The sequence below is a fragment of the Colobus angolensis genome, unplaced genomic scaffold (assembly GCF_000951035.1).
Source record: "Colobus angolensis palliatus isolate OR3802 unplaced genomic scaffold, Cang.pa_1.0 Scaffold38, whole genome shotgun sequence".
Classification (NCBI taxonomy): domain Eukaryota; kingdom Metazoa; phylum Chordata; class Mammalia; order Primates; family Cercopithecidae; genus Colobus; species Colobus angolensis.
Genome location: NW_012117154.1, coordinates 8,882,779 through 8,899,582, shown reverse-complemented (window position 1 = coordinate 8,899,582; position 16,804 = coordinate 8,882,779). Strand labels below are relative to the sequence as shown.

The following is a 16,804-nucleotide window of genomic DNA, read 5'->3' as shown; positions in this document are numbered from 1 at the left end:
GCGTTATCAGCTCCAGCACACACATGCCTTCACAATATGCCTGTTCTCTCTTTCTGAGCCCCACAAACAGCATGCTCTGCTCAGCCTGGGAGTTGCTGTGTCCAGAGCACCCTTTGCTGGGCGCTATATACACATGGTGTGAGGTACTGGGGGGAGACACAGCCTAGGAGCTAAACAATAATGCTATGAAAAGACAAATAAAGAACCGTAAATTGAGGTAAAATCAATTTGGGAGAAAGGGCAGGGTTCTGTGGAAAAGAAAAAGGGGTGTATGGACTTCAAGGAATGCTCCTGGGGTGACCCTGAAGCTCAGCCCCAAAGGAGGGGGCTGTGAGGCTGAGGGAGGAAGGCATGTCCCAACCTAGGGGGCAGGGGACGCAGGACAGCAGTAAGGGCAGCCAGGGCAGAGGGGCAGGGCAGGGGCCCCTGAGCAGCTAGAAGCCTGATGAGGGATGGGGCGGTATTCAGATGGCAGAAAGAGGCCTCTGGAGGACTTCTGGAAAGGCAGTGGCTCCATCTAATTTCACAGAAGTGTCTCGGGGGAGGGGCTGGCGAATGTGCATTTCATGAAGTGGTGTTGGCAGTGCGGCACACGCTGCTGCGGGGGAAGATGCTCAGCAGTACAGGTCGGAAATGAGGGTGGACTGGGCAGTGTGCGGACAGGGAGGCCTGGACAGATGAGAAACATTCGGGCTTAGATCTGTGGATGTGGCAGGACTTGAGATTGGAGGAGGCTGATGCCCAGGCTGGAACCAGCCTTCATATATCCCCCCGCCCTCACTCACTCCACGGCACAGTCTCTGCCTGACAATGCCCACAGTTGTATTTGGAGGCTTGAAGTCTCAGGGCCACTCCACGTCCCCTCAAGAGCCTAGCGGGGCAGAGCTGACAAGTGGGGGAGGCAGCACAGGACAAACAACCGCCAACCTCACCTGTCTAAGCCTCATTCTGGATCTGCTCCAGTGCCGAACTCCAGCTGCTCAGTCCCCACTCTGGGGTCACCCTCGCCCTGCTCATCCCTGTCATAACAGTCGTCAGCAGATCCCCTGGGATCCACTTTTAGAAGAGATCTAGGACCTGACTTTCGGCCACTGCTACTGCTAGGCTGGGTCAAGTCACGCCACCCTGTCTGTGTCACGGCACCCTCTCCTAAGGGGAACCTGACGCCTGCCCCAAGCCCTCTCCTCTGGACCCCTGTGAACACGTGGGCCAGCGCAGGCCATTCCTTGGCACAAAACAGTCTACTGGCTCCCAAGAAAATGCCGGCAGTCCTTCCAGCCAGATCCCCCAGCCCTGTCACCTCTCACCCTGCACCTGTCCCCAAGCTTCTGGCCACCCTCAGGGACCTCCTTGCTGCTTGCCCAAAGCTTCTGTCCACAGGTCCACCAGCTGGAACACCGATCCCAGAGGCGGCCACATCTGCCCCCACTTTAGGTCCCTGCACAAAAGCCCTTCTGAGGGAGGCCTCCCTTCCCAGCCACTCAAGCCTTTTGCTTACCTGCTGCCTGAGGCCTCCCTTCCCTGCCACCCAAGGCCTCCACCCCTATTCTGACCTCCACGTAATTTACAGGCCCATGTCGGGCTATCCGCCTCATCCTACCCCAGCACAGGAAGAGGTTTCTGTCGGCTTTCTTTACTGACCTATCCCAGCACTCACAATATGTACCTGGCACACACACAAGATCAATAAATGTGTCGAATGGACAAATCCTCCAATTCCTATGACACGTTCCTTCCACCTTCCAAAACGGAAATGAAAATGCAGGTTTCCCTAACTTACAGAAAAAGCATGAAACGATTCAATGCCTCTAAGAAACACAAGCCTATTTCTTCTCTAGATTAGAAGCCTGTACGCACTTAGAGCATCTTTAAGCTGAATTCAGTCTTCAGGGCAAACTTTAAAGCAGTGATCCTGCAGAAACCTACATTTGCTAGGAGTCATTAATTCTGAACACATGCTTTGTAAGAGAATTCCAGGAGTGTGTCTACAGCTCTGCAGAGGCCCTGGGTGGGAAATGGTGTGGAACCAGCTCCCACCAATGTACCTCACAAAGGACAGCTGGGACACACGTCATCAGGATGAAATCGCCTAGCGCCAGTGAGAGGGTGTCAGGCACAGTCAGCGTCCGTGCAAGTAAAACAAGTAAAGCTCTGCAAAGACTGCGGGCAGGACATCTCCTAGAGATACCCACTACACGTCCACAGCCACCTGTCCCGCGGACCCCACGGGAGGTGTCCACTCACAGCGTGCCGTGAAGTGTCTGGCTGACACCCGAGGAACCTACAGGTATCCCCACTCTCATAGCATGGCCTCAGGCTCACTGCACCCGGGTCTAGGCATCTGTGCCTGGCCTTACTCATCTTTCATTTTCCTTGTGCCATTTCTTTAGGAAAAGAGTCCAGAGTGCTATCATCTGATCTGTCCCCTGATCCAGCAAAGGGCCTGGCCTGAGAGACTGAGCTGCAGACAGACGTCGGCCAGACCACACAGGGCAGGAGAACTACTCTGACCCAAACCACAGCCTCCACAGCCAGGCTTTGAGGGAAGGACTACAGCTTCCTAGTGGTTGCTCCACACCCACCCCTTCCTGCTTCTAACGCAGGACCAGCCAGAGATGTCCCTGGGTTCCTCAAACAGCTGCACGGGAGGCCACCTTCTGCAGAGCCCATCTTGGCTTCCCCTACCTCCATCAGAACATACCCAAAGCCTCCCTTTTTCCCTACAATAAAGCCATCCCCCTTCCTGTGCCTGCCTTTGAGTCTGCCCATCACAGTGGTCCGGCCCCCTTGCCGTAGCTGACTCTGAACAGACAGGCTGCTGGTCCTCCTTTGGATGATCTTGTTTGTTCCCACAGCTCTGTGCAGCTGAGGACACAGGCTGAGGTCATCTGAACCAAGACTCTCGTTCCTTCCCATGGCTCCCGTGCCAACATAATCACCTAGGGGTGGCCAACCCCATGGGAGCCTCTCACCCCGTGGTCCTGCGGACAACTCTCTGGGGCTGCGTTCACCACCAAACTGCCTGCCACTGGGACGGACACCCTGGTGACCTCCAGTGGCAGTGCCGTGGCTCCCACCCCAACCCCAGCCTACCGTGGCCCTGGGCCCTCCATAAGGGAAAAAGGCCAGCCTCACCCAACCCCATCCACCTGGCCCTCTAAGGTGGCTGCTCCCCACTCTCCACTCTCCCAGAGCAGGGACACAGCTGCAGCCAACTGGCCCACCAGGGCTCTTTCTGGGCAACTTTTCTGGCCATTTGCTATTTCTTGGCCCACCCATGCCGTCTCTTCTAAGAATATCCCTTGTCCTAGGTTCTATCAGCTTGTGTTTGTTTCTTCCTTGAGGTAAAGTCTAGTTACTACATAGTAAAAGGCTTGGGGCCGGGCGCGGTGGCTCAAGCCTGTAATCCCAGCACTTTGGGAGGCCGAGACGGGCGGATCACAAGGTCAGGAGATCGAGACCATCCTGGCTAACCTGGTGAAACCCCGTCTCTACTAAAAAAAATACAAAAAACTAGCCGGGTGAGGTGGCAGGCGCCTGTGGTCCCAGCTACTCGGGAGGCTGAGGCAGGAGAATGGCGTAAACCCGGGAGGCGGAGCTTGCAGTGAGCTGAGATCCGGCGACTGCACTCCAGCCTGGGCGACAGAGCGAGACTCCGTCTCAAAAAAAAAAAAATAAAATAAAAGGCTTGGATCTTAAGGGTTCAGGTCCATGAGCCCCGACTTCTGCATTTATGTGTGTGACATCCCCACACCCCAGCAAGGATCCTCCAAATGCATGGCTTTGTGCTTTGCAGGTGCAGGAATCAGCTTGTAACCAAGTCAAATCCTTTGTTGGTCACATGAGACATCAGAAATCTCTTCCCAATATGTGGCTCTTCTTTTCCAAATATGTGGGTTATAGTACATAATTCTTGAAATTTTAGCTTAGTCAAATTTATTCACTTTTCTTTATAATTTGGGTTTTCTGTGCCTTATTGAAGAACCCTGCTTGAGACCAGAAACACTGCCAGGCACTGCTCTGCACAGACAGCCTGTTGTGTGCAGGGAGGTGGCCACAGGGAGCCCTTGTCCCTTACCGTGCAATCTTGTCACTGCAGGACATGGTGAGCAGCCGCTCTCCTTGCAGCACCCCGTCCCACGTTTGGATGCTCGCATTGGAGCGCACTGGAATCGTTCCCTCACCAGACTCTATTTTGGTCCGTAGCTGTCCTCTTGCTTTACGATTTGGGTGTCTATCTGCTGGTTCTAAGAGAGAAAAAAGAGTTAAAACCCCACAGGTAGTAAACCATCTATTTGATTTATTGAAAAGCACATCTAACAATAGCTTATAAATTTAAAATATAGTTTGTGCATATAAATGCACGTTTATGCCATACATACAAAATACACATACCAAATAAGTATGTGAGACTGAAACGCTGAGTATGACGGCTCACACCTGTAATCTCAGCACTTTGGGAGGCTGAGGCAGGTGGATCGCTTGAGCCCAGGAGTTTAAGACCAGCCCGGGCAACACGGTGAAACCCCATCTCTACAAAAAATACAAAAATTAGCCAGGTATAGTGGTACATGCCTGTGATCCCAGCTCCTTGGAAGGTTGAGGTGGAAGGATCGCTTAAGAGCCCAGGAGGTCGAGGCTGCAGTGAGCCATGATTGCACCACTGCACTCCAGCCTGGGTGACAGAGCGAGACCCTGTCTCAAAAAAAAACAAAACAATTACATGAAATTGAGTAGGAAGGACATAACACAAACAAAATTCACAAAAGTGGCCTCCAAGGGAGTTGGGGAAATGGGGTTTTCACTTTAACTGAAATGATTTATTTCTATAGGACAAAATACTAACATGTGCTAATTCTGGGTGATGGATACTTGGGTGTTTGCTATGTTTTTTTTCCTCTATATTTTTAAAATTTCCAAAATAAATCTAGACAGATGCAGAAATAAACCCATGGAAAGTATGGTAAAACACCCATAGTGAGTATTTCTGGGTTACAGGAATATGGGTGATTTTAACATTCCTTCTTATATTTTAAAAATATTTAGCAATATTCCACAGTGAGTATGCCTGATGCTTTTATAATCAAGGAAAGTAATGTAATAAAACGTTCCATTTGGAATGAACAATGCCTAAGAGCTTGGGAGAAGGGATGTGGATATAAAACACTAAAAAACAAAAGTGCTAACCTCAAATATAATGAAGGATGGAAAAAAATATGATCACAATAGCGGTTTCACTTTTCATTAGTGTCTATCTGCTGCTGAAATATCAGGCAAATAAATACTTTAATTACACATTTAGCAAATTAGAATTCCTCAGAAATATGGAGGATCACATATACCTCTGATATAGAGATATTTATTACCCAAATCTACATACAGATACAATTTTAATCCAATACTCTCGCTCCATTCTAATTACTTGGTTAATTATAATCAGCATTTTTCATTCACTAAAGTTTTCTAATTAAGTTATTAATTGGAAAGAAAAAAAGTCCATGCTTTTATAGAGACTCTTATCAGATCCACATCCAAGTCTAAAATTAAAAAGAGAAAAAAGGAAAAGGTTTTTAAAATAGGTTAGTTCTTTTATCTGTTACTTCATACAGATACATTTTCTTGAGAAACTGGCTTGTTGAAGAATCTCGTCTCATACCTTCCAGGATTGGTTCATGTGGTGAGAAGATTCTGGCATCTCCACAGGGAGAGGTGCTGATGTACAGATGAAACTGGACATTATCCTTCAGCCTAAACCCTCCTCGCTCTGATTTCTGAAAGATGGATCTTTTTTGATCATCTTTGTTACTGAAAGGAAAAAAGTTGCAAAAGTAACATTTAAAGCTACATATAGTTAAATTTTAGTCTATCATAGTTTAAAATAATTTTCAGAGGCTAGTATTTTCAACAGGGGAAAGATAAGTTTGAACTGGAATATTTATTTTACATGTTTAGGGTAATTAATACAGTTTTTGTCCACTCAATAATGGATATGTCATCAGAATGTGAGTAACTTTTCCTTCTTCCAATTTATGACTTCAGAACAGAAAGAGCACATACAAAAAATGGCATTGTAAAGAAAAGGAGTTTGGACACAAGACTAGCTCTTTCTAGAAATAGTGACTAGAATAAAACTTACCATCTTTACCTGGCATTTTGGGAACTTCTATTTATACTGCATACAACAAAATCACATGGTCTTAAACACAGACTTGAAATTTATGACCATGTCATGTTATTGTATATATGTGTGCATATGTTTGTTGAGCATTGTGGGAGAATGGGATCCAGCCTTATTGTTACTAATTCAAGTTATGATTTTGAGAGATTTTCCATGATTACAGAAACAATGAAAGGTTTTGCAATAGTTTTCTAATAGAAGAATATTTTAATAGCTTCCTGTCCTTATTTGTTCACTAAACTTACTTTAAGTAAAGCTCAAGTTGTGTATAAAGAAATCTGAGCAAGGATCTCCGAGATATTATTTCTGCATGGCAGTCATTTAATGCAAGGCCACGATCACTCATGTATTCACCATTAATACATTTTGTTCCTGTAGAAACACTTATCACCTTGGCATCTTTAACATCGGTGCCTGAAAAAAAAAAAAGAGAGACACTATTTTCTGTAATTCACAGTAATGTTTGCCTAACTGTGCTCCTAAAGTCTGACCCTTATTCTCAGTGACTTAACTTTTCAGTGGCCAACAGACTTTTCAAGCTCATCTTCATGCATATTGTTACCACCTATTTTTTTAAGTGGGCAAATGTATACACTGCAAACAACTTCCATTGAGGACTCACTTTGTGACATTTCTGGAAAGCCAGCCATCCTCACTGCTTAGTGCATAGACACTGAACTCAAGGAAGTGATTTCCTCTGGTATGCAATAGCATCTTTTCTTGAATGCCCACAACTAGAACACAGCTGGGCAACACTATGGAAAGGTAGACTCACTGGTCTGGTAATTAATCTTGACATCAAATATCGAAGTACTAAAGAGGATAGGAAGGAGGGGTCAACAGCACCCAGAGGAATAAGAAGGAAAACAGAATTAACTTGCGATGTTTTCATTAGTAAACTGTCACCAGGTAACCATACTGGGAGTGAAATCACAAGCAGTGGTGATCTCCCATAAACATATCACTCTGTCTCAATTTTGTGAGATAAACCGCTGACCAGAGGTGTGATGCCGGAACCCTGGAAGTTACCTGCTGGGAGACTCGCATTCACTACAGCTGAACCAACGGTGTGCACACCATGTGGCAGGTATGCACCAGGTCTTTTAGGTAAATTGTCCTCACTGCATTCCCACGATGTCCTCTGAGGCTCATGCTACTAACGTCTCCACTGTATAGATGAGGGAACTGAGGCACAGAGGCCTCCTAACCTGCCCAAGGCCACTCAACCAGCAGGAGCCCCTGAACCAGCTGTCTGGAGTGCCAAGTGCTCCAGCATCTATGGCTCTGAGCAAGTGGTCTTGGTGAAATACACACTAAGACGTAAAATGTTCTCAGAAGGTGATCAGTCTCTTCTAAGGTGGTTAAACAACAACAACAACAAAAACGATGAAAGAACACGACCAGCTCACTCACCCAGGCTGCTGGAAGAGGCAGGGAGTCTTACCTAGGGAACTACTCTATTCAGTAGTTGTGGTGTTCACCTTTGATTAATGTAAAAGATAGCAGTAAGGAGAGAGGTAAAGGGGGAGAAAATACAGGTACAAAACATTAGAACAGAAGCTGCTGTTTGAGTACTTCCTCCTCCCCAGACACGGCACAGCAAGGAAACAAGTCATGAGCAGAACAGCCAGGTTTCCTAGGGCAGCAAGAGGTGGGTCAGTGAAGAGGGCTGTAGAGTCTGATAGTGGTGACCCTTCAGGGGGAAAGGACAAGAAAGGCACATACCAAGAACTGGGGGGTTTCTCCTGGGCTGGTAGATGTAGACAGAGAAACCGTCCCCAGCTTCCTCCCTTACCTCTAGGGCCTGCTTCCTGCATCTGGCTGTCCAGGCTGGGCTGAGCAGATGCTGGGCACAGAGGTGGCCCCACATGATGGGGGTCCTCTCCCTGAGTCTTGCTCCACCCTGGAGAGCCAGGCCCTGGTCAAGGATGTGGGTTCCTCTGAGCTACCCACAGAGACATACCGCTGCGTGTTCTCACTCCCGGAATGTGGGAAGAGGATTCGGGGGTTCCTTTTGCTACTGGGAACTTCTAGACTAATTTAACAGGGTTTCTTCTATCATTCTAAATTGTGTTTTTTTCCCCCACAGATTTTCTACTCTTGCTAGAGCTTTCTCCCTCCTCAAAAGAAGTCACACAGAAACTTGTCTGGCATCGTTAACATTAACTGATACAACAGATAGGCCCTACTTTCAAATAAAGCCAGAATTAGTAAGCCCCCTGCCATCTTCCAGAGCAGACTGAGGCCGTTCACAGGACGAAGATGACAGGAATCAAATAGTATGCTTTCTTCAAATACAACAAACTTAGGTTAAAAAGATGAACATTTGGGGGAAAAAGCTTGTAAGTGCAGTTCCTAAACTTGCATATGGCAGACATTTTGAAGAAGAAGGGAAGCAACCATCTCCCGCTGGTATGACGCAGTGGTTTCTGTCAACTGAGAACATTTCACACTTGTCAGACATGAAAACAGGCAGGGTTACCTACAACACCAAGATGGTTACCTGTTGTCATGACGACTCCAGCCAGCACTTTTCTGCGAGCGTGAGGGGAGGAGAAGTTGTCGGTCAGGTCACCGAACTTACCCAGGACCAGGCGTGAGACAGCGTCAGCTAAAACCTGTGTGGGAAGCACAGATGCAGGTTAGGGGCCAAGTGCAGCTGGGAGCAGGGCTCACTCTCTGAATGCTGCCCGCACTCTCCCTTATGGAGTGACACAGGCTGCTTCTCATCTGGAAAACCACACAGGTAAATCTGACAAACAAGTATGTGTGTATGTTTCTTCCAGAACATTCCTTGGAAATAGACACCCCAGGATCCTGCCAGGCTCTGGCTGAGTCCTTCGCCACCCGCATGGGGCCAGTGTGGAGTGTGGGCACCACACATGAGCATCCCTCCAATCCTCACCGCAGGCCAGCCCAGCCCTCAGGAGGAAACCGAGGCAAACAGAGGAAAACTGCCTGCCTAGGGCCACCTGCCCACGCCTACACCCACCTAGTATGGCCCTCCCACCCCCCTTGCCCTCTCTCACGTGCACACACGGTGTGGCTCAGTCAGCTCCAGGTCACACACAGCCGGGAGCAGAGCCCAGGGTGATGTGCAAAATCACAGGCAAGAGAAAGGAGCAGCTTGGAGATGCGGTCCAGGGAAAGAAGCCACAGGCTGTGCACAGCACCTCCCTCAGAGGCGCCACCGAGAGGTTCTCAGTCACTCCAGCCTCTCCACACAAACGTGCTCTGTCTGCGCTCACTCGCCCAGATGGCGTGATAGAATCATGTACCAGAGGACAGCACAGGGAGGGAAAGCGCTTAGACGTCCGGAACACCTGAACAGGTATATGTTCAGGTCAGACAGACACCTGTTTTAAGGTGCTTCTGAGAACAGATATATTTGTTGCATTTTGGACGTGGTCTTATGGTTTATGATTTATCAGGGATATAATGAGCCCATGGCATTTTGGAAAATGATGTCTGCTGGGAGGTTGGTGTTAAGAGCCAGTTTCAACTCATGTCCCACCAATTTCACACTTGTCTGGAAAAATCAAATGACCACTAGGAAAACCCAGCATCCCCAGGTTGGTCCTTAATAAAATATTTCCGAAATGAATAGAAAAGATAGTTATCAGGATGTTTTCCTCTTATCATTGCACCAGCAAATATCAGTGAGCCCCACAGGACAGTGTTCAAGACAAGTCACGTGGAGAACGGCTTTGGTGGCAGGGATCCATGTACCCGCAGGCAGAGGCATCCGCAATGCAGGGGTGAGCGGATGCAGGGAACTGAGGCTGTGACAGAAACACAGGACGAGGCCAGGGCGCCAGAGGGAAGGGGTAACGCATTCGAATTGGCCAGGGCGCCAGAGGGAAAGGGTGATTCATTCGAACTGAGAGAGAGAAAAAGTCATAAGAAGATTAGGGATAAGCCAGAGGAAATAAAAGTTTCCATTTCATATAAGAATAGGCAAATCTCCAAATTTTCAAAGAGAGGCGAAGAAATCTAACTTCAGAGTGAGCTCCGAGAGCCTTGAGTGGAAGGTCTCGTGCTGGGGCTGATGCTGGTGAGCGCAGGCATCCGAGGCGCATGGCCAGGCCTCAGCCCCTTCCCCTTGAGGGGATGACTGGTCTCACCCTACATGGTTAATGAAGGACTTCCCTCTTAATTTGGGGGACAGATATAAGAACAAAAGAAACATGCTCTTAAGAGTTAAACCCATGCCACACAGTCCCAGGCAGCACCATTTACCTGCAATGACACGCAGGGATGTCTAACCTACGTCCTTCAAGGATTACTCTAGAAAAAGAGTGAGGGTTTTCCACCCACCCTAGAATGCACATTTTGAAATTTCCTGTCGGAAGACAATAGAGCCCGGCAACAAAGCCCAAAGGATGGGTTCTGAGAGGGTCACCTGGGTCCTACAAGGAATACATGTCACATTCCTGGGCTACCCTGGGGGCTCTGAAGACACAAGGTGGCAGGGTCCTCTGGCAGAGACTAGAAGTGCAGTTCCATCCCCTCATGCCCTAGTGGTTCTGGACATGAGGCCTAGAGCCTGGGGTTCAGCACCTACAGAGCCCAGAGGAACATGGCATCAGGGGGCTGAGATGGCCCTGCCCACCTCCACCCCTCCCCAGGCTGGAGACCAACAGATGCCCTTCCAGTCTTCCCATGCCAGGGGCTCTGGTCCTGATCCACACAGAAGTCACTGCAGGCACACCGCCAAGCCAGGGAGGCAGGGCTGACGTCTATACTGGGGCTTCTATTTGCGTCCGCCTAAGGTGCTCCCAGCCTACATACTAAAGGCTCAGACATCTGGGATCCACGGCATTTGATGTCATTTCAATGGTTTTATATGCCACTCTGTCAATATTAAGGGAAGACAAGTCACATCAGATAATATTTTGAACTTAGACTTTAATATTTTAGCAAAGAGTAACCCTGAAAATAAAAAATCACATGGAATCTAGCACCACTGATTTGTTAAAGTACAAATGGACTAATAATCCTTATGAACAATGTTGATGAGAGGTTAATAAGGGAAGCAAGTATTTGGTTTGTTAAAAAAATCAGTGAAATACCTTGAATATATTATTTTATACTGATGTCGTATTTGGTTCCTTTAGGCAAAATAAAATACATTTCCTTCCTTTAAAACAGAACTCCTGGTCATCTCAGACTACAACTGCACAGAGGTTATTCTAATTGTAGACAACAGCAAAAAGGAAACTATAAGACACTTGGATTCTTCCAGGGGAATACAAGTCACCTTCAAGTCTTCTGGTCAAGGGCAGTATACATGCTATCTTCGAAGTGAAGACGACTCTGATACAAAGGAATAAATGAATAGAGGGTCAAAAGAATAATATTTGCAATAGACCAGAAGAATTTTGGATTTCCAAGAAAAGAAGCAACACATAATCAGAGTTTTAGGATTTAGAGATGAGAACTAAAGGCAATTTTCTCCTTTACTTTTTCTCTTTCATGTAAGCCAATCTGAGCCCACCCTGGAACTTCCCCTTCCTTCATCCTGATTTCACTAGGCTGGGGGAGGGAGGGGAAGGTCAAAGGGAAGAGTGGCTGCCCACCTCCAGCCTGGGCAAGCTGGGAAGTCCTCATAAAGCCTATGTAGGAAATTCAAAGTAGAGACTCCCAGGCAACTGGCAGGCCCTAGAACAGTTGTTGGAGGCCCCTCTCTCCCTGCCCTCTGATAGGTGCTCACTGCTGTGCTGCCTCATTCTCTGCTTCGAGGGGCTCCTTGGCTGAGGGACAGCGAACAGCCACCAGCCAGTCATGTGGGAGCCCAGAGGCTGCCATCCTGATTCAGACTTGGGTTTTCAGCTGCTGACGGGCTGGTGTCACTTATCTTGAATGTGAGATTCCTGGATGAGACCTTTGAAGGAAAATAGTGCTGAACTGGGGGCAAGGTTTCAAAGACTGGGCTCTTCTTCCCTCTCTCCTGCTAAAGGCTTGCTGTGGGATGAGGGTCATCGGTTGGGGTGGGGTGGGTTGCCTAATGGGAAGGGAGTTATGGATAGTGTTGTAAACACTGCCCTGGTGGATGGGGCCTCAGGTGTCCCTGCCTTGCATTGCGACGGACCCAGCATGCACTAGGATGCAGACGGCTTCTCAGTGGCCACATGGCCATGGAAATCAAGGAAAGGCTGCCCCAGCAGCCAGACTTACCAGTAACTCCTCCTGATGGGGACAGAGTGATGCCAAGGGGGAAAGTCAATAGTAATCCTGAAACTAAAATGTTGTCTAGAAGCATTACCAAGAGCAATGACCCTGTGTTTTAAAGCAGCAGCACCGTTCCTCACCTGCGGTAAATGCAGCTGAAGACCCTCACTGGGAATAGGCTGGCGAGATGGCGTCTGATCCAAGTGCAAGTTAAAAATGGTGGCCAGGGCAGACTGTGCAGCCCGGGCCTTGGCAAGCTTCTTGTTTCTCCCCGAGCCTTCAAAGAACTGACCATCCACGACCACAGACATGACGAAGCTCTTGGCATGGCTCTCCCCACTCTCAGAGAGGAAGTCATACTTGAGTCCTGGGCGCAGTTCGTTCAAGATCATCACGGGATTCTTCCCACTCGGGGGTGGGAATGGTGGTAAGACAGGGAGAGGAGGCTGGGCTAGGCTGGCAGGCACTGGGGAGGCCGACAAGCTGAGGTCCCCGCTGGAACTGAAGGAGTCATCCCCGTTGGAACCCACGTAAAAGGGAGGCTCCGCCTTGTCAGGAGTTTCAAAACCATTGAAGAGCGTGTCAGGGAAGTCAGCCTGGTCAGATGTGAAGTCCGTGTTGACAGACAGGGTCCTCCCCATGGCCAGGTGGGCCTCAGAGGCATTAGGAAACTGAACGAAAGATCTCAAGGCCTTCTCAGCAGCATGGAGTTTGGCCTTTTTCTTTGTGGGACCAGAGCCCTCAAAAACCTGGCCATTCACCTCCACAGACATGACAAACAAAGGCGCATGCACGGGCCCAGTCTGGGACAGGAGCGTGTACTGCAAACCAGGCTTGATCTCATTCAGCTGCATCAGGGCGTTCTTGGGTAGGACAGGCCCTGGTGTTTTCCTCCTTTTCTTCAGGCGGTACTTGGAGTGGCCATTGCTGCCCTCCTCCAGGGACCGCTTTCTGCCGGGGCCACCACCACCCCCATTGGAGAGCTGAGAGCCCTCGCCAGGCCCAGGTGTGCTGCCATCCTTGGGGGACACGTTGTCCAGATTGCGGTTTTCCTTCACATCAGTGCTGCTGGAACCTGTGGTGCCCAGAAAGAGTAACTTACAATGCCTTCGTTGCAGGATCTTGTAAATGCAAAATTTATAGATTCCTTTAGCTCTCTTTGTAACTGGTTAAGTGATGTGTGCTTATAAATTTTATTCCTTGATGTATACATGAAGAGTTAGACATTTAGTTAAAGAACTATCAGCCTCAACTAAACAAGTAATTTGACACTTTGCTCAGTGACTAATACCATTTCTATTCAGTGTCACCAACTGCTTTTGCTTTAAAAAGTAAAATCTTTAAATAATTTTTTTTCTGAGAATATTCTGAAGTATCTAGACTTTTTCAACCTTATCAAAATGTGGGATGATACATTAATCCAGAAAGACCTTACATATTAATAAGGTCTTTATAATGAAATGACAATTTAATATCAATATATGGATAAATGTATATTTATTTTAGCATTTTCCTTTCACTATTGTTTACCCTCATGCTATCTATGGGATTTAAATTGCAGTGTCTCTCAGAAGAGAAAACTATTTTAAAAACTTGCATCCACAGATAATTAGTTTTTCAGATTTAAAATATTCAATCAATAAATGCAATTATTTGATTTAGTTTATGAACCAATCTTTAAAAGCTGCTTATGTAATTGTGTGAAGTATTATGGCTTTTTAGTTGTTGTGTTTGGAGGGTATGGTTTTATTTCTAGTATCTATTTTAAAATGAGAACATTATATATGTGGGGGCTGATTAAGTCTGAATCCTTAATACCACTCCATGATAGAAAGTGTGTAAGAACAAGACACAAAACTGAAGCTGTAGGCAGGCTACAACTTCCTAACTTCATAAATACACTTTCTGGTGATTTTGTCTTTTATAAAACAATTATTTGATGAATTTCCAGAAAAATTTGTTTATCCTAACTTTTAAAGGTATTTTAGATTTCAAATTAATACAGATAATTTTAGAATTCTAAAATTACATGGCAAAATAAACATAATTTTTAAATTTTATTTATTTATTTATTTGTTTGTTTATTTTTGAGACAGACTCTCAGTCTATTGGCGAGGCTGGAGTACAGTGGCGTGATCTCAGCTCACTGCAACTTCCACCTCCCGGGTTCAAGTGATTCTCCTGCCTCAGCCTCCTGAGTAGCTGGGACTACAAGTGTGCACCGCCATGCCCGGCTGATTTTTGTATTTTTAGTAGAGATGGGGTTTCATCATGTTGGCCAGGCTGGTCTTGAACTCCTAACCTCAGGTGATCCACCCGCCTTGGCCTCCCAAAGTGTTGGGATTACAGGCATGAGCCAGCATGCTCGGCCCTAATTCTTTATTTTAAAATTAGAGTAAAAAATGTTCATTGAGCTTTTTAAAAAATAGAAGAAGAAATAATTCCTTTCCATCATGGCTAGGCAGCTATCACATGGAGCCCAGAGGTGAGGGCTACAGTGCCCTGCAAGGTTGTAATGTGAATGAAAGTTAAAGACATCTACCACCAGATTTCAAAAATCTATATTAAGTAACCAAAATATTGCTAAAATTGTAAACCAATTTACAAGTGCCCCATATGGTGGCTTTAGGGTCTATTTCTACCACATGTGTAAAGGTAGATTCTCATTATGTTAAGCAAACTGAAAAGGTGTGAAAATGTTCATCAGCTTCATCCATGGGAAGGTTGAAAGGGACCAAGTCCTTGCCCTTGGCTGCCAATCTCTGAGGTTAAAGATCTCTAATTCCAGGGCTGGCATCATTCAGCCAAGACAGCAGAGCATAAACCTGGTTTAGACACAACCCATGGGAAAACTGATGCCACATTGTGGCAGAGGCTAAGAAATTTAAAACTTTCTCTACAGACATCATTTCTCCAAAATAATCCTCACACACACACCACTTCTCCCAGTTGACAAAGCTGACGGAATGGACATTAAATTTTCATTTATAACATCCTCCAGCAAAAGCTCGATAGGTTACTCCTTTCGGTGCTCAAAGGGAACAAAAGGTTAAAAAAAAGTAGAGCCAAAATGGAAGTCAGAGATTAATAAACTGAGCAAGAACATGACATACTAGATTGCTGCTTACATTTTGATTTTGTTGCTAAACAATTATCAGTATCAAAAATCAAATCATTATAAATGTATTTGGACAGGCATTTAACCAAATATTTATAACCTCTGAAATAACCAAATACTTCCCTTTCAGAAATAAAAATAATTACTATTGGATTGACAAATAATTTTGAGAAGAATATACTTCTGTAACACAGATTACATACATTCTAAACTCTTATTCACTTCAGGAGCACACTGAAATACTACTCTCATTGTCATTGAAAATGCTACTATAATAAAGGAAAATACTAAAACTAGAAAAAGATGCCACTTTCACAGCTTTTCTTAAACAGATGCCTTCTCTCTCTGTATCATGCTACTACATTTCATAAATGTACATACTGATCATGACAGGGCTTTGCGTTGCTTTCAAAATGATTAAAAAAATACAGGACCAGAATTTCCAAGTTTCAGCACTAGAACATCAGCTTATCTTTACAGAAAAATTATTCAGGAGGATTGTTTATCACGTCAAGTTATCACAGGATCAGTTTGGGGATAGTTCCAGAACCTACACGATCATGAAGCCTCTGTCTACGCGAGGTGACTGCAGCTGCAGGCTGTAGGCCACAGTCCCGACACAGAGGCCCTGGGGACCCCTGCACACGCTCCGTCGGTGGGCTACGGCACGGGCCAAGCACAGGTCACATTTTTTCAAATGAGGAGTATGGACGTAACCTCTCTCTTAAAGCTTGTGGCAAAATTGGAAACAGTGAGTAGAACTGCCCAGTAAAAACATAAAGCTGGGTTTTTAAAAGATCTCAAGAGCAGGAAGGATGAGGAAAAAAACCTGAAAAAACAGTCACCAGCAGCCACGGGCTGCGCACACATCAGCAGAAGGGAGGTGAGCACACTGGTCCCGTGGTTGCCGGGTAGCGCTGCAGGAAGTGTTCTCACCCTCACACCCCAGACGGCTAACTTCAACCAAAGCCAACACTTAGCGTACAGTCCATAGAGCAGAGGCCCAGCCCCCTCACAGCATCCATAGCACACCCACGGGGCAGCAATACCAAGCAGAAATGTTTCACTGGGTCACAGTCTGGGTTCTACACGGTACACAAGAGCAATTCCAAGACCCCAGATCATCAGTTTTGCGTGAAGTCAAAGGGAAAGTGCTGAGCCAAGTTCTAATGCTCAATAATCACTCCCAGTGACATGTCATTCATCACTGACAGCTGCATGTTATTCCTTGAGACAAGTAAGAAGGTAAATATGGATACTTATATTCGTTAGAGCAATGATGCCTTTGTCGTATTTTCTCTACTAAACTCTCCCAACTTCTGTGAAAGCATTTAAAT

The 16,804-nt window shown here is 46.5% G+C and overlaps 1 protein-coding gene across 1 annotated transcript in view; it reads right to left on the bottom strand.

Moving 5' to 3' along the window:
- The window catches only part of ADARB1 (adenosine deaminase, RNA-specific, B1), a 61,083-nt gene that overhangs the window by 22,748 nt on the left and 21,531 nt on the right, over positions 1–16,804 (bottom strand). Inside the window, exons 3-7 of the mRNA XM_011954191.1 lie at positions 12,490–13,424; positions 8,682–8,796; positions 6,424–6,592; positions 5,657–5,805; positions 4,079–4,247 (exon numbers count right to left, since the gene is read on the bottom strand). Of these exons, the coding sequence (XP_011809581.1) occupies positions 4,079–4,247; positions 5,657–5,805; positions 6,424–6,592; positions 8,682–8,796; positions 12,490–13,424 (1,537 nt within the window). The remainder of the gene's footprint in view (positions 1–4,078; positions 4,248–5,656; positions 5,806–6,423; positions 6,593–8,681; positions 8,797–12,489; positions 13,425–16,804) is intronic.